Raw genomic sequence first — 23,631 nt, forward strand, 5'->3', positions numbered from 1 at the left:
AAGAAAAAGATGTGTAAAATAACCAAGAAAAATCAATAAAGCAGAGCGCTGAGAAGCACATGCACCCGCTGATCATTAAGACAAAATGTTAGAGATTTGCATGTCTGTGCCTCCCGTTGAGACGATCGTGCGCTCTGGGTGTGAAACCTGGGCCCTCGGCATCGGGTTTGTGAAATAAAAAGGACGGCTGTTGTATTAGAACGGCAAGAACGGGCCATGAGAACCACGACATCAAGGCCGAGCTGTATGGAAATCTCAGAACAGGCTTTCTTACTGGGCGGCCTCGTGAAAACGGTGGAGGACGCTGGTGTGCATGCAAAGCGGCTGAGGGCCTGCAGGGCTGCATGCTGTGGCACAGCGGTCGGAAAGAGATTTAGCAGCGGGATTTTCTCTATTTTCTACCAAATTAGCTGCACGACAGATTAACTCCTAACCCAGTAGTTGCAGTGGTTCACCCATCAAAGCAAAACTGAGCGTGACGCCGTGCAGAATCATCGCACATCCATTCGTAGAAGATGGCAATGCTTTAGGTTACAGCACACACACACACACACACACCCCTTCCTCCCTCCTCTGCTCTTGTTAGGTACTGGAGTGCACAAACTGGTGAGACAATGCTGCCACCTTGTGCGTGCTCAAGTCCTGACACGTGATCACATGCTCTTCCTTGTTCTACAGACAATCATCACTTTTCTGGGTTTGGGCCTCAAATAGTGCTGAAACAATGAATCAAGAAACTGGGTAGTCAATTAATACTAAAATACCACTTGCAGGTTATAGAATGTTCAAAATCAAATACACAATGAGGGGACACACTGATAAGTTCTATCACAAATGGCAACAATTCATTTACTTCACAGATCTACAGGTTATGGACTATGAAGACTAATGGCCGGATACTTTAACACTAAATAATCGATCTCTCGTTGCTGTGTTTCATTATAACAGGCGGGCCAGGATGGGGGTGTGTGAGTGTGTGGCTGTTGGGTGGGGGGAGGGGGGAGTTTCTCTTTCCTCCCCCTTTGTCTCCCCCCCCTTTCTTCTCAAGAGAAGGAGCGTTCTGTAACTGCCGGTACAGTGGAATGATGTCATCCTGTGAAATACTTGCACCTATGACATCTTCATATCTGTACTGGCTGTGCTTAGACTCCCGTCACTCTTGTTTGTTTTCCCTTTGTCTTAATTTACATGAACAAAACATAAACCTTGTTCTTGTCATTGTTATCGGGGTTTTTGTAATATTCAGCATTAAATAAGAGACAATAAGTTGAGTCATTCTGTAAGTCATTCTACTTCATTTCTGACTTTCTAAAGATTAAATGAAGCTAAATCAATCAACCTGAGGGATGCACTGTGCTCCATCAGCCGAGACAGATCAAGCTCACACACGTTCCAAGTACAACACACTCCAAAACACCAGGAGTACTTTAAAACTTTAATATACAGTGCCTCGTAAATCATTACTAAAAACACAGGTGGTAAAAATCAAATTGAAACAAATAAGTTACACTGTAGTACAAAGCACTGGAGATTCCATTCTGTTTTGTTTCTCATTAGTGTGAACCTCATATGAAAATAGCATAGAAAGTATGCAAACATAGAATTTCATTCATATATATTTTTCTAAATCTTTAGCTAAATAAACTTTGTCCCAAATTCCCTTAACCAGCTGGATAAAACGAGGAAAGTTTACAGCTGTGTGTTTGTGTCGTGGCCTGGATTCCGTGCGTAACTGAAAACCCATTTTGTGTCCAAAATGCCCAGCGACGACATCACCGCAAGCCCCGATACAAAGAAACACCAAGAAATATAAGTTAACATTGCAAAAACAACGAGAACAGTCTGCAAAATGTTTATTCACTGACTGCCGTACAGTCAAACAATCTCTCGCTCACGTTTTAACATCTATCCACACACACAAACACACACGCGCGCACACACACACACACACACACACACACATACACACACACACACAAACAGTCTGTGCATAGACCCAGGTTGAACTTGTGAAGTAACTGGTAATTGGAGCCGTTTCTCCCCGCTGTGGTTGTCCTTTAAAGGAAAATTAACCTTTAACCCATTTGTTACCGGGGCAACTGAGGCTGACTCTGGGCCGAAGGGCTTAACATAGAGATATGTGGAGACAGACGGGACAAAACGCGTTGTGTCAATCGTCCGATTCGGCGCCTCCTATCAGATGAAAGGCAAACAGGGCAGGCAGCCGTAGATACACGCGACACGGAGCACACGCACGCAGACATGTTGGGTATTGATCACCCATAACAACCAGACAATACAGTCAACTTCCGACGGCATCAATTCCTCACAAACTGTCCATTAACTCTTCAATAATGTCCTTTTTCTTCCTGCCCTCTTATCTCAGTTTCCTTGTGGAATGTGTCTCCTTGGCTTTAGTAACCAGTGACCCACATTGTCTGGGTGTCATTGTGTGTGTCGGTGTCACGATGATCCAATCGCTCTCAGGTGCTTCGCCTCACCCTGGCATCTTACATCAGACGTGTTCCGCACATTTAGGTCCGGGTGATATCAAACTACGGCGCTGCAGAGTGAGGCGATGGTCAGATTTGGTTGCGAAATGTCTTGAAAACGGATTTTGACGACGTTTGATTTTGGTTTCTGCTTCGTCGTGTGTGTGTGTGTGTGTTTGTGTGTGTGTATCTACAGAGGCCTGCAGCTTTAACAGTCTACGTCAGGGCCTCCTATCGGCATGGCTCAGGGTGGTCGAGCGAGCATTCCGAGCTGAAGTCGTTTTTTTTCTAAGCAAGACCCTGAAGCACTTCGGGGGAAAAGCGCTGACTAAGCACAGTCCTGTTGGTTTCTGGGTCGCAAGCAGCCGGGTGAGAGGGAGACACCGGGGAGAGGAGGGCGGAGGGCTGGGTGCCGTGGTAACAGGGCGGTGGGAGAGGGGGGTCAACTCGTTCTATTGCACATAACATTTCTGCCCCATCTTTTTTTCTTCTTCTTCTTCTTCATCTCTGGCTCTCAGAATCTCACAGTTACAAACAGGCAGCGATTAGCATTATCATGTTGTGTTTAAATAAAAAAAGCTGTGGACAAATACTGAAAAAAAGAAAGAAAGCAAGCAATTAAATTGCAGCCAAAACCCAATTTGTCATAATAATAATAATAATAATAATAATAATAATAATATTAATCATAAACAAGAATATTCACAATAACAACAACCATATATAGATACACAGGCGGGAAAAGTAACGTTGACCTGCATATGTATAAAAACAGTGTAAAATTGATTGTCATTTCAAGATAAAAAGCATCAAAACATCCAAGGCATCGACAGTGAGGGACAGACTGTAGAAAGTGACGAAGGTTAAAGGGGGATTCACGGAACTGAAGCCGGAGAGAGAGAAAGAGAGAACGACGCTAGCGCAGGAGCGACACCGCGTCGTCGTCATGCATCTGAGGACGCTTCTGGCATCTGAGGAAGCTTCTGGCCGCCTTGAGTGCAGCAGAGCGGCGGGTTTTGCGTGTGCAGTCTTCCCATCTGCCTGCCTGCCTGCCTGCCTGTCTGTCTGTCTGTCATGTGATGTGATCACCTTAAAGCAAAGATGGATACGGCCCCGACCCCCCTGTCTCCTCACCACCCGTACGCACGGTTGAGACTCGCCGTGTTCGTATCCAAAACCTCGCTGGAGTCTGGACGCTGACGGGGACGCGCACAACAGCCTGCGGCGGCTGTAAGGGTGTCCGACAAGTTCCCGCCCGCTTCAAACGACGCAGGGACGCTCTCAGAAAGTGCTGGGGGTCGAGGGGTCAGGTGGGGGGGGGGGGGGGGGGGGGGGGCAGAGGCGGCATGGCTTTGATAGTACGTAGCCCTGTTGGCCAAGAGAGGTAAAACTCTTCAAAGGCTTATCAAGCAGAGTAAAGGGGCCTGGTGAGTCTTGCGTACACACTCACGGCTTCACACACTCCCGACGCAATCAGGTCTGAGAAGGAGAAAAAAAAAAAGCACTCGAAAAAAATCGGTCCCTGAATGCATCGCGCTGCCTCTGTGTTCCGTCGACAAACAGAAGGGTTCCTGCGTCCTTCCTCCTTCTCTTCCTCCTCCCTGTTACTTCCAGTCCTCGTCGTCGTCGTCCTCGCCCTCCGTCGAGTCGTCGTTGGTGCTGTCCCCGCCGCCGCCACCGCCGCCTCCTTGCCACGTGCCGTTCTGCTGCCGCGCGGCCATGATGGCGGCGGCCTCGGCTGCCGCGCGCTCCTCCGCCTCCTTCTGGCGCAGCGCGGCCGCCTTCTTCTCCTGCTCGGCGTGGCTCTTCATGTGGGCGCTGCGGCTCTTCACCTTGTAGAAAATCCTGCGGTGGGTACAGGAGGAGGTCAGAGGTCGCCCAGTGTTTGACGTTACATCACACATCAAGTTTATCTACAACATTCAGACTTGGACATGCAGAGTTTATGCAGACGCTAAAAGAAGCACTTCCTTGTTTGAGTGATTGAACATTACAGATCATTACTTCTCTCTGTGTCTCAGTGGTCAAAGTTCAGTGTGTGTCGCGATAAAGGGGATTGCGTAACAGCGGTGCACAGGGCCGTGTCCTTCTGTCAACTGGGAACTGTGATTACAGTAAGTGTGTAAAGCAGCCGTGTGTATCAGGACTGAACACCGGGGACTTTTCCATACATAACAGAACTTGCAAATCATTCGTAACTGCTTCACGCTTTCACTTCCTGTTTCCAACTTTATCAGGTGGTAACAGGAAGGTGCAGTGGTGACTGATCAGAGCGTCACTCTCAGGGAGGGTAAGGTAAAGGGAGGGGAGGAGGGGAGGAGGGGGGAGTGCAGATCTGGTTTGCAGTCACTGGGTAGAGGGTAGAGGGGTACGACCACGTGCCATATCTACTCTGTGTTTCAGTTGCTAGGATACAGTTGGCAATAACAGGCCCGGTGTTGCCACGGGACAGCTTGTTATTTAATCAAAGCATGACAGGGGGGGGGCGAGGGAGGGAGGGAGGAGGGGGTTTGATTCTTTCCTACACGTGAGACCCCTGTCCCGTTCCAGGGCGGCGGCGGGCTGTGACACGAGCGCCGCCTCCCTGTTTGTTTCATCACCCACCTGCCGCATTTCTTGCAGGGGAATTCTCCCTCCTGGCCGGTTGGGGGTTTGTTGCTTGCCGCCGCCGCCGCCGCCGCCGCCGGGGTGGTCCGCCGGGCGTTGCCTTCGTTGCGTGGTTTGGAGGCGGAGCCCGCTGCGAGAGGCTGAGGGGGGGGGACGACCCGAGGAAGTTGCTGCGTCCTCCCGGGCTCCTCCGGGCCTTTCATGATCAGGACGGTCCCGGGCTACACACACACACACACACACACACATAGAGAAGATCCAAAGACCTTTAAACCCACACTAACAGCTCTTCGTTGTGACATTTAGTATAGAAGCTTCAAGTAGACAAACACACACTTTTGTCAACAGCTTATTATGTGTGCTAAAGAGCTAGAACTTGAATAACAAGGATTTAGGTTTTTTGTCCAGTCATTGTTTGCTAACAGACATAACAGGGTTACACAACCCACTGAGATGGACATCTGCCAAGACACTTCCTCCAAACGTCCAGCAGAGGGCAACAGGACAACTGGGCCAGAGTTCAAAAGGACAAATATGACAACAAGCCTGGGGGAACCGGCTCGGGACCCCAAGTGACAACTCCTCAGTCAAAAAGAGAGAGAGAGAGAGAGAGAGGGGGAGAGAGAGAGAGAGAGAGAGAGAGAGGGAGAGGGAGAGGGAGAGGGAGAGGGAGAGGGAGAGGGAGAGGGAGAGGGAGAGAGAGAGAGAGAGTCTCCCTGTTGGCCTTTCATAAATTTGCTGTGCAGAGCTAAGACTCTACTTCACACTCACATTCTCGGTGGACTGCAGCGTGTGTGTCACCCTGGTGGGGCCGACATCCTGTTTCCTGTCAGCTGATCCCTCCCACTTCCTGCTGTCCTCCTCTTTCAGCGCCTCCAGCCTCTGGGTGGCCAGCAGAAAGTACAGACAGCGTGTGAGACTAAAAAGCTTGCGGGGGGTCGAGACATAGAAAATCTGCACAGTTTAATGTCTAACCTCGACGCTAACTTCACCATGGCAACCAGCAAAAGCATACATGCAATGATCTCAGGGAGGAGATACTACCTGGGTCTGACACAGTTATGATGGTAATAAAGGTTTTCTGAGGTCTGATTCTGGACTCTTAGTGAACAGGATCAGGGTTTGAATCCATCAGTTTCTGACATAGAGACGCAGATTGATGACGTTTAACCGACCTTGTGCACGGGCTCCTCCTCGGCGGTCCGGCTCTCCAAAGGCTCCGCCTCGCCGTAGACCAGCGTCCCGTTGCGGCCCATCTTGACGTGCTTCTTGTACGTGTAGTAGAACTCCACACACTGAGCCACGGTCTTCGTGGTCACCTGTCGACCGGAAGGTTTGTGTTAAGACCATCGACTTGTTCCAATTGCAAGTCGTGAAAACCTTTATAGTGAAACTGTAGAAGCCTTCTGAAGGAAAGAACTCCCTGTGGAGTTTTCGGTTCATTTCCTTTACACGCGGCGCCGCTCAAGAAGACGCCGCGCGTGTCGTTCAAACCAGACAAACATGTTGAATACATTTCCTGCCTCGTAAAACATTTGCGAGGCGTTTTTCCCCCCTCACGTTTTCAAACTTGCAGCCTCTTCTCCTCCTATTACTGTTCCTCTTACAACATCGCCTCAGATCAATTTTCTGTACATTAACCGCCTTTAGCATCGCACCGCTCTTGTTCTTTACGATTGGCGTGTGCATCCTGGTGTGAGAACATGATACGGTCATCTAGCGCCAACGCGGTTTTCACTCGAGTTTTGAGAAATTGTACTTGCCGTAGCTTGCCGGTCTGAGGGAAAGGGAGCAGGAGAAGCAGAGTGTAGAGAGCGATAATGTGTTTAATGTTCAAGGTGAGACGCATGCAGGTTTTTAGTGTAAACTCTGGACGGCGTCATATCGCTGCTCCACAGCACCCCTAGTGGTCAGAAGCTCCACGGGGCGCCCATTGTTCTGCCGGCTCGGTCAACAAACAACATGCTGGAAAACTGATATGTCTGGGCCTCACCCTTCCTAAGGCAAGTGGATAAGAATAAATTCCTTTTTTGTATTTCATATTTGACCGTGGCGATGAAGAAAAGGAGGAGATTGTTCTGGAGTGACTATATTTCCCTTTGCATTGTCTTTCCCCTCACAGGCAGACAAAGGCTTTATCATGTACACATAGTGTGGAGGGGCGGGGAAAACTGCCCTCATGTACTCCTGCTTTCAATGCCTGGCCCGAGAGCACTACGGAGATGGAACCAGCAAACCACCGGCGTTTAAAAGAAGACCAACACATACCAGTTTCTGCACCATGAAGAAGTCCTTCCTGTAGGCCGTGATGCCTTTGTTGAACAGACGTCTCTCAAATGCTGTCCAGCCGTCTGATCCTGCGGGTGGGGCGACGTCACGGAGACGGGTAGACAGGCGGAGACAGAGAGAGAGAGAGAGACGGGCATTTAAAGGCAACCCGAGACACTTGACAACTCATCAACTTGCTGATTCCTTACTGTGCTCAGGGTGTGAAAAAAACCTGGCAACTACATCCCCCCCCAGCCACACACACACACACACACACACACACACACACAATGGCTCTCCTGTCTTCTGCTTGGGATTAAGCACATGCTGTAACCCCCTCTCTCTCTCTCTCTCTCTCTCTCTCTCGGCCCCGCATCACATTGACCCTGACAATCCTCCACAGTTACCCATTAACCCCACCCCCCCTAATGCCACACACACACACTCCTCTGGCACAGTGTGTGTATGTATATGTGTGTGTGTGTGTGCGTGTGTGGAGAAGGGGGCTTCCAAAGAAAGATGGCAGAAAAGTCATAGAACACTCATAAACCAGATTCCCAAAGCACACAAACACACAATCGTTCAACTGCAGCCGGGCGGAGCTTAACCAGTGATCTGACGCCACCCACCTGAGTAGTGGTAGTTGGCTAGATGATGGGACTTAGGGAAGATGGGACTGTTCAGCATCAGGAGGGACAGAGCAGCCTGGAAACAACACAAGAAGGTGCATCAATCAGTTTGCGCTCCACACAAACGTCTGCGTGACAAAGAGCCACAGTGCGAGTGTGTTACGCATTCCAACGGCGGGAGGGGGAGGGGGGGATGAGCTGCTTAGCCACCTACAGGTAACCGGGGAGTGAGATAACCGTCGCTCTGGATTCTCCCGCACGGATCAGGTGCCAGAGTCCATTTGAAGTGGCTTAGAACAGACCCCCGCCCCGAAAACACACTCTTTACCCTAAAAAGGTTATATGAGGGAGGGAGAGAGAGAGAGAGAGAGAGAGGCGAGCCCCGACTGCTGCAGAGAGTGGGCGCTCTGACAGCCTCGCTCTCTCCCTCCCTCTATTCTCCTCTCCTCTTGAGTTTCCTTGACAACGTCGGACAAGCCCTGGTCGCCAGAGGCCCTGAAATCTTATCCAGAGCCGCCGCAAAGAGCGCTCCCCGACAGCTCTGCCCGTTGCTCTGCGTCGAAGGCATCGAGAGTCAGACGCCAGCTGCTGTGTTGAGGCGGGAGGCGTTGATTGACGCTCGCGGGTTTCGCCGACGTGATTTGCAGATTTTCACGATCTTGTTTTTCGTGTTTTATTTTGACAACCTTTCGCGATGAATTCAGGTGCAACAAACAAACAAACAAACAAACAAACATGACATCGCTGCGCGCCGACTCTCCCGTGCTCTATTACCACTGTGCAAGCTGAGTGAAAACACTGCGTTTTAGCGTCTCCCTCGCAAATTGAAGCGCGTGACACGACTGATATAAACATACCGATGATATAAACACAGTCTGTCTTACTGGATGCACTTCCTGCTACACACACACACACTTCCAAAGAAAGAAACGCCTCCTTACAGTTAAACAAGTGACCGCAGTTTGGTCCGATGACCTCATCCAGTGCAGATCACGCTGTTCTTTTTGTTGAAAGTAAATCAGGCGCTTCTCATCCGAGCACGGCCGAGTGTTCTGCGTGGATTTATGCGACGGCTAAGTTTGATCCAACTGTTCCCACACCTCCTTGTGTTACCTCCATGTTACAGGCGGCCATTTTGCGACAACCGGTGTTATCGGCTTTCTGTGCGACAGTAAGTACGAGCGCAAAATGTAAAAAAAGTGTCATTCTGGAATATCGCAGGCTCGATTTTGATCTCAGAAGTGTTGAAGTGTCCTGCCTGGTTTTGTTTGGGGGACCCCTCTCAGGCCGAGTCCAGCTTTCAATCGAATCTGAATGTCTCTCTCTCTCTCTCTCTCACACTCTCTCTCTGTCATGTCGGCTGCTGGTAACGGTTCGCTACTATCTCAGTCATCTCAGGCCACAACAGGCTCTCAGCAAGATAGCAAAACTGAAATTCGACAGATCAGTCACTTCCCCGCTGCAGGGTTCAGGCGGGGGCGTTCAGCGGCGCGCTCGACTGCTGATCGACGCTAACGTACAATGGCTGCAGTAATGTGGCCGGTGTTTGTGCTCCGTCTGGGACATCTCGTGCTGCGTCCTTGGTTTCATCCGTTCCATCCGCATTACGCAATGATTATTATGGCTCGTGGCATTCTTTAGACGACAATCGCGAGCTTTCACGGGCCAGGAAATGTGTGTAGTTTTCACACCAAAAAAGTGAAAGTGTTGTGGTCGATCACAGAACTCGGCTCACCATTATGTCGCCTTTGCACTGGTACAGGCAGTGCAGCGCCAACTCCTGGTTGGTGCCTCCTCCGCACACCACGCTGGAGCAGGCCAAGTGCATGAGGTCCTCCACTGAAAAGAGAGAGTGTGTGTGTGTGTGTGTGAGTGAGAACAGAAGAGGACTGAAAAGCTCCTCCGTGTGAAATGGAATTGTGAAATTTGTCATTCATCTCTTTCCTACCTTTCTCCTGGAAATCGGGTTTCTCCTCCAGTTGGCCCAGCGGGGTCCAGACCAGCTCGGCCCGGTGCTGGTCCAGCTCCACGGCCAGCCGCTGCCTCAGCTCCGGCACCTCCGCCTGGTACCGAGACCCGATGTTTATCCGTCTGGGTGGGGGACAGAATCAGAATGGAGTCAGCTGGAGTTCTGATCTATTCTGTAGCCGCGGACATTTAAAGCCTGCGGGGAACGTCGGGACTTTGATCCCTCTTATATTGTAAATTCTGTGTGTGAGTGTGTGTGTATCTTCTGCAAAGGCGTGTCAAATTCCGGATCTAAAGAGAACCTGCTTTCATAAATTGGCTAACCCTCCAGCCTGTGTGTGTGCAGTCAAACAGGAGGAGCCGTTGTTTGTGTTTCCTACTTTTCGGCTTCAGTATGTCAACAAAAGCTACAGCATCGGTGTTAAAGCGGTGAAAAGAAGAAGCGCGCCGCGTTATGATCCCCCCCTCCCTCTCTCCCTCCCTGTCACTCTAACGGGCCTGCGGTATTTCCAGCTGAGTGTCTGCGTGTGTGCGAGTGTTCTGGCACCCCCCCCCCCCCCCCCCCACACACACACACACAGTATAGGTGGGCTGCTGAAAGCTGAGCCGCGGTGGTTGACGGTGTGTGTTGTGGGAGTTCGCCTAATGTTGAGCTGAGAGGCAGATTTATGGGGGAGCCTCGCCGGCCTGTCCCCGACTGACTGCTGAACAGCCGGTACCAGTCAGGGAACAGCTTGCACAATTGCAACCCCCCCTCCTCCCGACTGGTACATCCCTGACACTGCAACTCGCAGGAAATAACAAGCAGAGAGTCCTCGCTGAACGCTAAAAAGGAACGGGGCCTTATATAGTCTCAATGTTCCAACTAACTGCCGTCTCCTTCCTGCTGCTCTGGTTTTAATAAACTTGATGGCCGTGTTTACATGTCATCTGGCCGTCAGCCTCGCTCTGCTTGGGGGGGGGGGGGGGGTTATTTAAGGTTAAGCCGTCGGCGTGCACCTGTGAGACCGTGGCGTTACGAGCAGAGTCGCTTCACGGTTTTGTTGGGACGCCGCTCTTCTTCTGCAAGTACGGAGAACGGCGGACTGAGAAGTTCCGAGCGTCGCACACACACACACACACACACACACACACACACACACACACACACACATTAAGTGGAGAGTACTGAGCGAGTTTAGGGTTTCAGTCTGCGCTCACAGACGCCCGTCAAGACATTTCAAGTTTCCCCCCGTCGGTGTTACGGCTTGAATAATTGAATGGCGAACGTGGAGCCCTTAGCGTTCGGCGTGCTGCTGCGGCCGTGAGTTTGGACGGGCGGATCGTTTTTCCGGAAAATGACACACAAGCCCAAACCCGCTCTTTAATCAACGGAAGGAGACTTTGGGATGTGCAGCGCTGGATACTTACGGCTCTATGCTGACTGGAGTGGCTTCGCCTATGGCGGACAGAACCGGCGGTGTGATGTCGCAGCTGTCTGAAGAAGCAACAAAACACACAAGATCATGAAGACGTCTTACTCACACACACACACACACACACACACGCTGGTATAAGACATGATGTGTGTGTCGTTAATTGTTATTACTGGGGAATTGATATTTATTGAGAAAGTGCGGTGCTGAGTAACGACCGTGTTTTCACTTCTGTGGACTCACTGGAGCGTAGCAGGCTGCGTGTGGCCGACTTGGGCGTCACGGGCGGCGGCAGGCCCTGGCTCCCGGCGGCAGCGGCAGCGGAGGACAGGAAGGTGGAGAAGTAGAGGCCCGAGCCCTCACGGACGGGGCTGAGGATGGGCGGCGGCGTGTAGGGCGGCATGCTGAGCGGGTTGTCGGCCAGACGGACGGGCGAGCGCAGGTGGCTCTGGTAGGGCGTGATGTTGGGGTAGACGGGCGGGGCGATGAACAGGCCCGGCTTGGGCGGCGGGATGAAGAGTGGCTCGGGCCGGGGCCGCCGCTTGGACTTTTTGCCGTCCTCGTCTTTGTCTCCGTCTGTTCCGCCGTTCTGGGGAGGAGAGAGGATTGGAAGGGAGAGATGTATTTCTGTAGGTGTCTCGGTGTCTCTGCCTTGGCACGGGACCAACCATTATGTGGAAGTTTCTACTGTTCGCTGCACAAAAAAGCGGAGGAACTGTGTGTGCCAACAGAAGAACTGAGACAGATCGCACCTCAGTACCAACAAATACTGTTTAAAGAACGAAGAGAAAGAGAACAAAGGACCCCCAACGGTGGAGCGCATGGTACAGAGTGTGCAGTATCACAGCTAAACCCTGATAATCTGTCTGATCTAGGCCACGACAGAGACGCCACTAAATCCACCAAATGAAGGGAGGGGAGGGGGGTCTGACAGGGGGCAGGGAGTGTGATGTTTGTCTGTGTGTGCATCAAAGGAAAAGGCTGGTGTCCCTACCTGCTCCGAGCCTTCCGACAGAGAGTTCCGGAGCGAGCGGCGGCGGGTGACAATAACCGAGGGCTTGTGGTCGGCGCGGCCCAGCTCGTGGGGGTTGGACGTCCTGGGGGGCCAGCTGGAGCCCAGGGCCGCGTCCTCCCTGCCGGGGGAGGACGGATCATGCCTGCGCACGGGAACGGACACGGGTATGACGAGCGGGAGGAGGCTGTCGTCGCGAGGCCGTTTGGTGCTCAGGGCCTGAGGATCAGTGGGACTCCACGGTCTGTGAGGGTCCTGGAGAAAAAACACCAGAGAAGGAGAAGAAGAAGAAGAAGAAGAGGTTTTCAATCACAACAAAGCCAAATTGACTTCTGACTTCTGCAGACTTCTGCCTCACCACTTTCCTTGCTTGTTGCTCAGCTTTCCATCAGCGTGTTGCAGGATATAAATGTTAAAAACGTACCGGGTTCGGCCGTTAATTCACCTGAGCCTGAGGCTAAATCACAATCAATACGCAACACTTCAACCCCCCCCCCAACACACTAACACAACAACGCCTCGCCGAGATTGAGTCGATGCTCAAAAAGCACCGCGGAAATGTAACGTCGATACGACACCGTACGGGTCGACTGGAAAAAAAAGTGCACGGCTGTGAAAAATCGATGTTTGCGGCGTCGTCTTAACTACGCGGCGTTTAATCAGACGACGTGGTGATTTTCAGAGGCCGCACCTTAAAGCGACGGCGAGGTGAAGCACTAAAGTCGCAGGCTCCTCTGTGGACGACTGAAGGGAAGCTTCCACCAACACATTCTTTGCATTTTTCCTTTGAGAGAAACAAAACCCTGTAATGAGTGGGCACGGGCAGCCTGTGTGCTGCGGAGCAAAGATCAACTCCGCAGCCATCGAAACCACATCACAGGCACAAGCGATGCACGCACACACACACACACACACACGCGCTGCACCTTCGCTGGGCGGAGACAGACGTGCAGTCGTTATTGTCGGGTGGAAAACTCCAGCCCCTACACCAGAGCTGGAGAGAGAGAGAGAGAGAGAGAGAGAGAGAAAGAGAGAGAGAGATTCTGCTGAGCACTGCACCCCTCCCCTGTAAACAGAGGGAGGGAGGGAGAGAGAGAGAGAGAGAGGGGGCAGGGCGGGCGAGGCCAGGCTGGAGTTTGTTTCCTTTGATGGGGGCTGGGGCGTGTGTGTGTGTGTGTGTGTAGGAATGTAACCAAAGCTACCCACGAGGCAAATCCAGGGCAAAGCCACGCCGAACTGACTCAGTGCGATTCAGAGACGCGACTCGTTGCGCAATCACAACCCACCCCCCAAAAAAAGACAAAAAAACACGAGTCGGGTTCGAAAAACGAGCAAAGCTACATAACTGCCACCGCGCTTACAACTTCAAACCCTGAGAAGGCTGCAGAGCGAAAGCCACAAGTCAGCTCGCCGGCCGTTAGTTGGACGAATCTGCGTGGCGTCCAGGGAAGCGTTAATCACAAACAACACAAGTCTTGGCAGAGTTTCTCCTTTGGCAGACGCATTAGACTGTTTGTTCCAATTCCTACCCTCGCTCGGGGAGATAAACTCCCATTGCAATTATACCCGGGGATAACGCGGGGCACAACAGCTTTGTCGCTCTTGTCAAGACACTCTGGGTTTAGGAAAAGAATTTCAGCTCGAGAGGAAAAGTTCAACGCGGGCGCCGTCTAGATTCCCCTCTGCTTTGATTTATGTTATTCGCTGGAAGAGGAAGCTGAGAAATGTGGACGCTGAAACAAAGAAGAGGGGAAGCAAAGTGGACACGTGTCAACGGGGCGACTCACCTTGGCAACGTGCGACGGCAGCGACTCCATTTCCGAGGCCTTCTGAGCGAGGGTTTCCAGGTTGACCTCCTGCGAGACCCTGCGCTTCCTCCGCGTGCTCTGGATGACGCCGGTCGGGGCGGCCTGGACGTCGGCGCGCGCCCCGTTCTGGGAGCCCTGTGGCCCGGCTTCCCCTTGCTCCGACGAGGCGAGGAACGGGTTGTCCGACGGCGCGCCCCCTTCCTTGGAGAGCCGCCGGGACCTGCGCAGCTGCGGCTGGGACTGGAGCAGCGTCTGCGACTCGGGCAGCAGCTCGGGCAGCAGCTCAGGCAGGAGGGTGGGCGGTGGCGGGTCGCTGGGCTGCTGGGGCTCGGGGGTGATGTCCTGGATGATCGGTTCCTGGATGTCCGGAGGAGCCGGGATAGAGGATTCCTGGGAGTGTAGGACCACGGGCTGTGGATGTGGGTGAGGGTGTGCATTTTGTGCGCCGGGGTAATAGTCAAGCACATGAGGGTTTTGTTGTTGCAACTGCTGATGTTGCATTTGCTGCTGAATCTGGAGCTGCTGCTGCTGCTGTTGTATTTGCTGCTCTTGTTGCTGCTGCTGTTGTTGTATCTTTTGTTGCTGCTGCTGCTGCTCGTGCTGTATTTGTTGCTGTACGTGATGTTGGTGCTGAATGATTTGCTGCTGCTGTATCTGATGGTGTTGCTGCTGGATTTGCTGCTGGATCATGTGCTGCTGCTGCTGCTGCCGTTGCATTTGCTCTTGCTTGGGCTGTTGGAGCTGCTGTAACTGGTGTGCGGGTTTGGCCTGTGTGGAGTAGTTCAGGTTGGGCAGGGTGTTCCGGTTGCCTTGGAAGGCCTGGTAGTAGCCTGGCAGGTGCTGCTTGGACTGACCGAACGCCAGCTGGAAAGGTTGCAAGACCGAGCTGCCGCCTGGGTTGGACACGGCGTGCTGCTGCGCGTTCAGAGCCCCCGGGTTCAGAGTTTGTTGGAAGGCCTGGGGCGGCTGCTGCTGCTGCTGCTGCTGCTGCTGCTGCTGCTGCTGCTGCTGCTGCTGCTGCTGCTGCTGCTGCTGCTGCTGCTGCTGCTCCCACTCCAGGCCTCGTGCCTTGACCACATCCTTGTAGGATTCCTCCACCAGGTTGGCGCCCAGGGACTGCTTGTCTGCAGCAGCTCTGTTAGCGGGCTGATGTTGAGGCTGTAAGCCAGAGATGTCGTGCATTGGCTTCACATATGCAGTCTGTGTCCGGGAGTCTGTTACATTGACCCCTCCTATGTAATTAGCAAAGTTCTGTCCCCAGTTAGTCATATTAGTCCAGGAGACGGCTCTCTGCTGCTGGGACAGTGATGGCTGCTGCTGACTGGTCTCTTGGTGGGCCCACTTCATAGGCACAGTCTGCTGATAGTGACCCCTGCTCTGGTCGCCCTTATCTGGGCTGAAGATGACGGAGTTGAGGAGCACGCGGGGGCCCTCTGGATTGGAGGAGACGACGTTGGCGGCCTCGCCCTGTCCGGAGTCTGAGGCAGAACCTCCGAGGACAAAGTAGGAACCTTCAGGGTGCTGCGACGTTTCCTTCATTGCTACAGTTTGATCGCTAAAAAAGCGTTGATGCGTGATGCGCTTGCCTGTTCTTTTGGTGTTGGGCTTCTGCTGGGCTGGTACACTCATGACGGGCATGAATGAACAGGCGCAGACTTTGGGATGTGGGGACGGTTGGTGTAGAGAACCGGTGTAAACTAAAAATTACACGCCAAACCAACGCACCACAGTATTAACGTTCTGATGTGCTTCACCTGAATTTGTCCAAAAATGTGTGACGGCAAAGATACGGGTCAAACACAGGGGTCGTGTCTTCCCTCTGCAGTTCTTGGTGACCTGCTCAGAGGCGTGAGCAGCGCTGGAGAAGTCCACGTGTTGCTTCTTTCATTCGTGGGCGACACCCTGTGTAGAGAGAATGAGACAAGAGGTCAAGCATTGAGCCACTAGACTAAAGGGGTCCCTGCAGGGGGCCCCTCATTATCACCCCCGCCTCGGCCGTGTAAAAACCTGTTGTTTGCCTTTTCAACAATGGGCCGAAAGGCTGAAAGGTATCGAGTGTTAGAGGAGAGGAGAGAAGAGGAGAGAAGAGGAGGGTCTAAACTGTGTCATTATTTGCAAAGCTCACATGACGCAGGAAGAAGGTCCTACATGCAGGAAGACGTGCAGACAAACGCACTTGTATACAGGCAGACACACACACACACACCGAGTCCATAGGGTTTGGAGTTGATAGCGAAGTCTAAATCAATAGTCCCTGATACATTTTTACGGCAATGCAGGACATCAGCTCTGACACACACACACGGCCGTGCACTGAGAACACGCAGGTTTACTTTACACGCTTTAACCTTCGTTTGTTTTTTTAAAAAAAAAAGCCCTTACAGTTCCAGTAACAGGAAGTTCTCTCTTCCTGCCACATCAACCGAACACACGGCGGGATAAAACGTGGCGCAAACCGCTCTTCACAGCCTCCCCGTGCCCTTTGAACCGCGGGTACATCCTCCCAAAGCTGAGAGCAAGTGAAAGTGAGCAGCAGCAGTGAGTCATGATGAAATTATCTATGCAAGGGAAGGAAAGAGAGAGAGAGAGAGAGAGAGAGAGAGGGAGAGTGAGAGAGCAGGGGAGGGAGGGGGGGTGCCAGGACGGCCTTGCAAGCTTTGATAGCTTGAGAGATCTTTGCAATTGCCATGGTAACCCATTAGGATTATCAAAAATATGATCTGACTGCCAGGTTTTCGGACCAGATTTTGACACAACCCAACCTGCCAAATTTCCCAGATGCACGCAGATCCGGATCCCGTTAGAAAAGTGATCCTGGCTCCATCTGCTTCAAACAACAAACCCTGTCAAATGCTCTGCACCGGGCCCAGCGCTTGCACTATAACATGAAAGCAACCTGACTCACGTTACAACAAAATGTATCAGAATGATTCTATTAATCATTACTAACCTGCCTACAACGCGGCCTTGGCAAAAAGGAAGTGGCTGGCAATCATCGCCTGGAACTGGTGGCCTAGTAAAGCACACACGCACACACACACGCACCGAAAATAGAAAGCTGCAGCTGTTCGGATCCTGCACTGGCTCCGAGGCTCCACCGCGGAACCGGAATGGCCACAATGTGACTTATAAACGCTGCAAATGCATCGAGCAAAGGCAGGCGTGTTGTGTTAGGAGTCTGTTGCATGCGTGACCCCCCGCAGAGAAGCAAAACAGATTGACCACGCTGTGTGTGTGTGTGTGTGTGTTGTGAGATGCAAAACTCGGATCTTGGACTTTGAGGGATCGTCGTGACGCATCATAGGTGCAACAGTACAGCCACATACACAAAGTAACGCGTTAAACTCGCTTAAAAATAAACGTAGAGCGTCGTTAGCCGCCCTAATCCGACTGCGCTTCCTTGTTTAAATCGGCCCCGTGTCACTCGGTTCACACGCCGGAGCCCCGTGCGCGGCCTGCAGGGTGCATGAGGGTGGCAGACGAGTGGAATCAAAACGAGACAAAAAGACATTTAAGAGTTCTACACACGGGACTCTACCCGGATCCTCCACAATCCACATCGGGCTCTTGGGGAGGGGGCAGACAGCTCGGCGATATTTAGTAGAGAGCCTTTTGTTGCAGAAAACGGATTATCGCAGTCAAGTAATGCCGACAAACACAGCAAACAATGCATCCTGCGAGAGTTAACTATGAGGACGTGGTTCATAACAAATGGCTCGACTCGAGTTGTCAACGCGGTGAATACGTCACATGTTTCTGGGTGCAGGCTGTTGAAACGCATCCTTAGAAGAAGAAGGGAAAAAAAGAAGTGAAGAAGCTGCTGCCTGTGCAACCCGAGAGCGTTTCTGCGAGGTAAACAAAACTTTCGTCCGGGGGGGCGAGCGAGCTTTCGCCAAAATAACCCCCCCCCCGGTGTGTGATCGCACACAGCCGAAGGGCTCCTCGGTCTCCGGTACTTACCGCGTCCGCCGGGAAAGCTGCTGCTGTTAGCGGCGCTCCAGCCCGCAGGATTCGCAGACTCGCAGTTGTGCGCGCCCCGGAGCGGCAGCAGGCCCGCACGGTACAGACCTGCGAAGATGACTGCATACATCCCCCCAAGGTTGACTCATGCTATGCTGCTGACCTCATTCCCTCTGATGCTCTTTTTCTCCGGGAGAGGAAAGAAACCAAAAAAAAAGCTCCGTGCGTAAAAACTAAACAAAACAACGCGTCCTTCCTCCGGGGTTTGCGCTATTTTGCACACAAGCCGTTGCACATTTATTGCACTCGGATTGCACGTTAGAAAAAAAAAAAACAACAACAACACACAGACACACTGAAAATGCGGCCTGTCGCTGTTCAGTCGAGCCTCTTTGCTTTCTGCTCGTCTTGTGATCCCCCACCCGCCCCGCCGCTGCTAGATCGCTTGGTCACACCCACTTCCATGCCCATATATGGCTTTCCTCTGACACACAAGGCGGTGTCATTTACCGAGCAAAATCCCTCTCAGTCCATGCGGGAAATTCCAACACACACAGAGGGAGGACCGCGGGGGTGAGGGGAAGGGCAGACCCGGGATACTACAGGGTCGAATCCCACTTTTTCCTTTATACTTTATACACACCTTTAACGCATGTTTGCCGTGTGTACGCGACACAGTGTAAGATGCAGGAAAGGCTCGAAAATACTTTCTAAATTATGGCTGCTGGTAACTAATTCACTTTTAATATCAGTAAGTCCATTCCCTTTTCAGTTAAAATGAAGAAAACCTGGTACAAATTTCAAAACGCCCAATACAAGTTACCAAAGAAAAAGTAAAATTAATAAAATAAGTCAAAACAAACAAACAAAACCGATAAAAAATGAATTGAAAACTTATTTGCATGATTTTTTACATAATGAATTCTTTAAATAACTTCAATCAGGGTATTGGCAACCCAATGTCATCCACAGATTACATCGGTATCAACATAAACACTACAGTACAATAGCAGATGTGCAGAAACTACAGCACAATGATTTTGTGAACGCAAACAGAGATTTGAGTGAATTCTCTTGTTATTTATTAATTATGTACACCGTAATTATGAATATATGACGCCTAAGCCTGGTAGAGTTTGAGGCCCTACCATGTCTGAGGGGCATGACTGAGCATGTGCAAGGGGCTGTTAGTCTCTCTAGCCCCCCCCCCCCCCCCCCCCCCCCCCCCCCCCCCCTCTCTGCTCCGAAAATAATGTGCAAAGCCTGCAAACATTCACAGATGCAGTTGACAAGAAGTGGAGTCAGACAAACACGCCTGCCACTTATGACAACTCACTGCAATGGGGGAAATTGGTGTGTGTGTGTGTGTGTGTGTGTGTGTGTGTGTGTGTGTGTGTGTGTGTGTGTGAGAGAGACAGAGAGAGTGTGTGTGTGTGAGAGTTCTTTTTCACCTATCTGAAAAAGGAACATCACATGCAATGGGTCTCTGAAGGTGAAACCAATATGTCAGCTGATACCAATATGCATTTTGTAAGTCTATCTGAGAGGAATTGGGTCTTCTTCACTGATGATGACACATTCATAAACAGTCTTAGAATAATATTTTGGCTAACCTGTGAAAGATCCTAGAGATATCAGTTTCCACATCAGCCACATTCTGGCAGCTGATATCGACAGTATGTTGACACATTGTACTCAGATTTACTTTTGTTCGGGGGAGGAAAACCTGTGCAGGGCATAAACAAGCTGCCAAAAGTAGAAACGTTGCACTGGGTATCTCTGCTCTGGGACTTTCTGGGGACTTTCTTATTTGGACGTGTGAGAGAGTGTGTGTGTGTGTGTGTGTGTGTGTGTGTGTGTGTGTGTGCGTGTGTGCGTGTGTGTGTGTGCGTGTGCGTGTGCGTGTGTAGGCCAAGTGGAGAGTCGATCGAGGGCATTTGTAGCTAATTCAACCCTCACTTCTAGCTGAATAGGAGCAACACAACACTAAAGAGGTGACTGCAACATGGTGTCATGCAGCAACATAAACAATTACCACTGTAATACTCACATTAACCGGTGTCCTTTCATGGTAAACAAACCTCCAAGTCGCCCCGTCTCGATGTTGCAACGCTGCAGACGAATATGACGTGAAGCTAGCTTAACTTTTTCTTTTCGTGCTTCCTTCACATGTGCGAAATCTACGCACGCGCCGCTGAATACTGACAGAATACGAAACGATGACAAACCGAAACGGCAGTTTTAGGAAAGACAAATTACATTCTGCTTCAGTAGCTGCACAGCTTCACAAACGGAACGGAACGACACTGTTTCAGGCCGCGTTCCGATTTTGGTTTGTTTCGTTTCCTTAGCGGCTCATTGGCAACTAGCAAAGATCAGCAAGACACACAAGATAGTAAAGCCCCTCCCGGAAATACTATATACCACTTCCTTTTAGCTGTTAAAAAATACAAAGCTTGTTTTCGTGTATTTAAATCCGAGAATTGGGCACAACCAGCAAATATGTTACGAATGTATATTTGGGAACATCGACAGGTAATTATTCAATAATGCATCAATGGCGAATGCTAATGGCAGGCCAGGTAGCAAAACCATTTTTCTTTTGTTTATTAAGACATATGTAGTATATATATATTTTTGTAAATATATCCTGTATATGTTGTAGCATACCACGTTGTTAAAAATCCTAAAAGAATTAACAGCAAAAATATTCTCAGTAATTTCAGGCAAAAAAGAGAATTTTGACGGAGGCGGAAGATGGAGGCAGTGAATCATCACTTTCCTGACTTTGTGCTTAACCGACGTGCAGAGGCTAACGTCCGACTATAAACAGCGCGTTAAGAACGGTTTTACAACTTGTTTGTCATAGTTACGTGTTATCCCCCAAAGACTTTAACTGCTATTTACACAACTGTCATATCACCGTTACCATCCCGTGCACAAACGACTTTAGTGTGTTGCCAGATCGGATCGGATTTTACTCTTCAAGCATGCAAGTGCAGAGAGTCGTGCTGAACTCCAGACCTGGTAGGGAACATAGACAAGTATACATTTTTTAAATAGGGGAATAGGGAATATCTATGTTGAGTTGTCAATTGACTGCATCCGCTTGAATAACGTTACGTGAACTATTTGTTAGACTATGATGCGTTTCTTTTCATCGAGGTACAAATGGAGTGCCAGTTCCTGAAAATTTCCGCCTGGAGGAGACAACTTTAGCACCTGTCCTTGATGATGGGGAAGTTCTTGTCCGGACACTTTACCTCTCAGTCGACCCTTACATGGTACAGCTCACATAGTGCAGTGAACATCTTTTTGTGTAATACCGATTCTGACTGATGCCCCCTGAATGCCTTCCTAGGGAGGTCTTCCAGGAATGTCTAGGGATCACGTTTAACCATTGTGCAGCAGTGTGGCTTTTGTTGTATCTCAATGCTTTTGGCCAATTTGATTTGTTTGGGCATAGCTGGAAATGTGCAGTAAAGTAGCACAAGACATGAAAGCCAGTCATACATCTGACAAATCCACCTGAGGTTTGATATCAGTGTTAAACTATTACCTTCAACACTCCTTCTTTGTGGCCCTGCTCCTCTCAGCGATGCCGTATGAATGAAGACAGCGGTGCAGACTACCTGTATCCATGGCAGCTGTCCAAGTGTGTGGATGGTGGAGGTGTCGGAGTGATTGAGTCCAGTCGCTGTGGGGCATTTGCTAAAGGAGATGTGGTCACTTCATTCAACTGGCCCTGGCAGACGCACGCTGTCATGAAAGGAGGCGTCTTACAGAAGGTGAGGGGTGTTAGACCGATTGTCAAATCATGTTTTGAACAAAGGAGCACTGATTGCACGTAAGATGAAGATGAATACCTTGTACGGTTATAACCTTTTGCGCAGGTTAATACACAGTTGGTTGACGGGCACTTGTCCTACTTCCTGGGAGCAGTTGGCATGACAGGCCTCACTGCACTCCTGGGGATGAGGGAGAAGGGTCATGTGACTAAAGGAGCCAATCAGACGCTGGTGGTGAGCGGAGCGGCTGGGGCGTGTGGCTCCATAGCTGGACAGGTACAATACATCAAACTGAGATGTGGGTTTCCTTTGTTTGCAAAGCTTGTGGACTTTCCAGTAAGAATCTTTATATTGATGCACTCAGACATGATTTTCAGTTATTCATCTTGTAAGTACTGATAATTGAAATATTTGATGTTGGGATATTAACGTGAGTATTGGTCAGATTATTAAAAAAAGATGCTTGACCCTGATTTTGATCATGTTGCTATGTCCCAGATCGGGCGGCTGGACGGGTGTGTAAGGGTGGTGGGGATCTGTGGTTCTGATGTGAAGTGCAGAGCTTTAGTGGAGGAGCTTGGCTTCTCCTTCGCTCTCAACTACCGGCAGGAAGACGTCCCCGCAAGGCTGAAGGAGTGCTGCCCTGATGGCATAGATGTTTACTTTGACAACGTGGGAGGTGCCGTCAGCGACACTGTCATAGCTCAGGTACTGCTGGAGCTTTAGGTTACATTATTTTGGTTGTGGCTATCTGAGAGGACACATTGAATCACCCTTCATCAATCCCTAGATGAACGATGGCGGCCACGTGATCCTGTGTGGGCAGATCTCCCAGTACAACAAGGATGTGCCGTACCCTCCACCCCTGAGCGAGGAGACGAAGGAGAATCTAAGACGCATGAACATCACCCGAGAGCGATTTATGGTGCTGAACTTCATGGACAAAATGGAGGCATCGCTTCTTCAGCTCGGCCAGTGGGTTAACTCAGGGCAGATCAAGGTAAAGAGGAAGAGGTGGTGACGTGTTGGTGTCCTTATGCTAACAGGCCGCTCTTCTTTTTCTATTAGGAGTAAATTTGTTTCACTTTTACAGGTTTTGGAAACTGTGGTGAACGGCGTTGAAAATATGGGAGGTACGTGTGTGGAATTCTAGAGTTTTCCTTTCGTAGCAGGTCTGTTTTTGGTTGCGTCGTTTGAGTTCAATCAATTTTCCCTTTTTTGCAGTGGCTTTTTGCTCCATGATGAAGGGCGGAAACATTGGAAAGCAAGTTATAAAGATATCAGAATAAAGAAAGTCAAGACTGCGCTCACTTAAAAGTTTGGAAATATTAACCCACTGTTGCCTTTCCATCATTGATGTTAAAACAGAAACTAATTATGAGCTCCGATAGTAATATTGACTTGATTTGTTGTTTTTAAATGTTACCGAAAATAAAGCAAGGCAAAAAAACACGTTCTTTGAAATCTAGCTGAAAAATGAATAGAATTTATACTTTTTAAAGATTGCCATGTGATCCTATACTGTGTCCTTAACCTACACTACCATAATAATACACTATCTGATGGTTCAGTTAGTGTAACAGTCAGTTTGTCTGTAGCATAGATGATGTGTAGACGGTCTGATTTACTGTAATGAACATTTTATTCCACAGCACTATAAACCATTGATAAAATAAAACTGTGA

The 23,631-nt window shown here is 50.3% G+C and overlaps 2 protein-coding genes across 6 annotated transcripts; one reads left to right on the forward strand and one right to left on the reverse strand.

The window, feature by feature from the left end:
* Positions 1 to 1,422: 1,422 nt before the first annotated feature.
* mideasb (mitotic deacetylase associated SANT domain protein b) lies at positions 1,423 to 20,474 on the reverse strand. 3 transcript variants are annotated; one of them, XM_076157675.1, is made up of 13 exons: positions 20,210 to 20,474; positions 14,179 to 16,101; positions 12,374 to 12,646; positions 11,623 to 11,968; positions 11,375 to 11,441; positions 9,945 to 10,087; positions 9,732 to 9,835; positions 7,997 to 8,072; positions 7,368 to 7,456; positions 6,275 to 6,418; positions 5,871 to 5,981; positions 5,097 to 5,320; positions 1,423 to 4,337 (listed from the first exon to the last, which is right to left on the reverse strand). In XM_076157675.1, the coding sequence occupies exons 2-13, from the start codon at positions 15,835 to 15,837 to the stop codon at positions 4,097 to 4,099; spliced, it is 3,477 nt and encodes a 1,158-aa protein (XP_076013790.1). In that variant the 5' UTR covers positions 15,838 to 16,101; positions 20,210 to 20,474; the 3' UTR covers positions 1,423 to 4,096. The 3 variants fall into 3 exon arrangements, with proteins under 3 accessions (XP_076013790.1, XP_076013789.1, XP_076013791.1); XM_076157674.1 differs by lacking the exon at positions 20,210 to 20,474 and adding an exon at positions 18,160 to 20,014; XM_076157676.1 differs by lacking the exon at positions 20,210 to 20,474 and adding an exon at positions 16,582 to 16,791.
* Positions 18,704 to 23,599, forward strand: ptgr2 (prostaglandin reductase 2). Of its 3 annotated transcripts, none has more exons than XM_076157679.1 (8): positions 18,704 to 18,732; positions 21,325 to 21,443; positions 21,756 to 21,947; positions 22,053 to 22,223; positions 22,446 to 22,655; positions 22,738 to 22,947; positions 23,041 to 23,080; positions 23,172 to 23,599. In XM_076157679.1, exons 2-8 carry the CDS (start codon positions 21,441 to 21,443, stop codon positions 23,234 to 23,236), a joined length of 891 nt encoding a protein of 296 aa, XP_076013794.1. In that variant the 5' UTR covers positions 18,704 to 18,732; positions 21,325 to 21,440; the 3' UTR covers positions 23,237 to 23,599. The 3 variants fall into 3 exon arrangements, with proteins under 3 accessions (XP_076013794.1, XP_076013795.1, XP_076013793.1); XM_076157678.1 differs by lacking the exon at positions 18,704 to 18,732 and adding an exon at positions 20,921 to 21,186; XM_076157680.1 differs by lacking the exon at positions 21,325 to 21,443 and having other exon boundaries at positions 18,710 to 18,732.
* Positions 23,600 to 23,631: the final 32 nt, after the last annotated feature.

Source organism: Genypterus blacodes, unplaced genomic scaffold (assembly GCF_046128005.1).
Source record: "Genypterus blacodes isolate CSIRO-AG114 ecotype Tasmania unplaced genomic scaffold, CSIRO-AGI_Gbla_v1 ptg000073l_1, whole genome shotgun sequence".
NCBI lineage: Eukaryota > Metazoa > Chordata > Actinopteri > Ophidiiformes > Ophidiidae > Genypterus > Genypterus blacodes.

What these genes read in the sequence shown, in the direction of transcription:
- mideasb (XM_076157675.1), bottom strand. Translation starts at nt 15,837, where the DNA reads ATGCCCGTCATGAGTGTACCAGCCCAGCAGAAGCCCAACACCAAAAGA. An exon ending in TGCCGTCGCACGTTGCCAAG is followed by an intron (nt 12,647 to 14,178) that starts GTGAGTCGCCCC and finishes TTTTTTCTCCAG; the next exon opens with GACCCTCACAGACCGTGGAG. An exon ending in CCCTGCAAGAAATGCGGCAG is followed by an intron (nt 4,338 to 5,096) that starts GTGGGTGATGAA and finishes TACCCACCGCAG; the next exon opens with GATTTTCTACAAGGTGAAGA.
- ptgr2 (XM_076157678.1), top strand. Translation starts at nt 21,150, where the DNA reads ATGCAAGTGCAGAGAGTCGTGCTGAACTCCAGACCTG. An exon ending in CGTGCTGAACTCCAGACCTG is followed by an intron (nt 21,187 to 21,324) that starts GTAGGGAACATA and finishes CTTTTCATCGAG; the next exon opens with GTACAAATGGAGTGCCAGTT. An exon ending in TTAACTCAGGGCAGATCAAG is followed by an intron (nt 22,948 to 23,040) that starts GTAAAGAGGAAG and finishes TCACTTTTACAG; the next exon opens with GTTTTGGAAACTGTGGTGAA.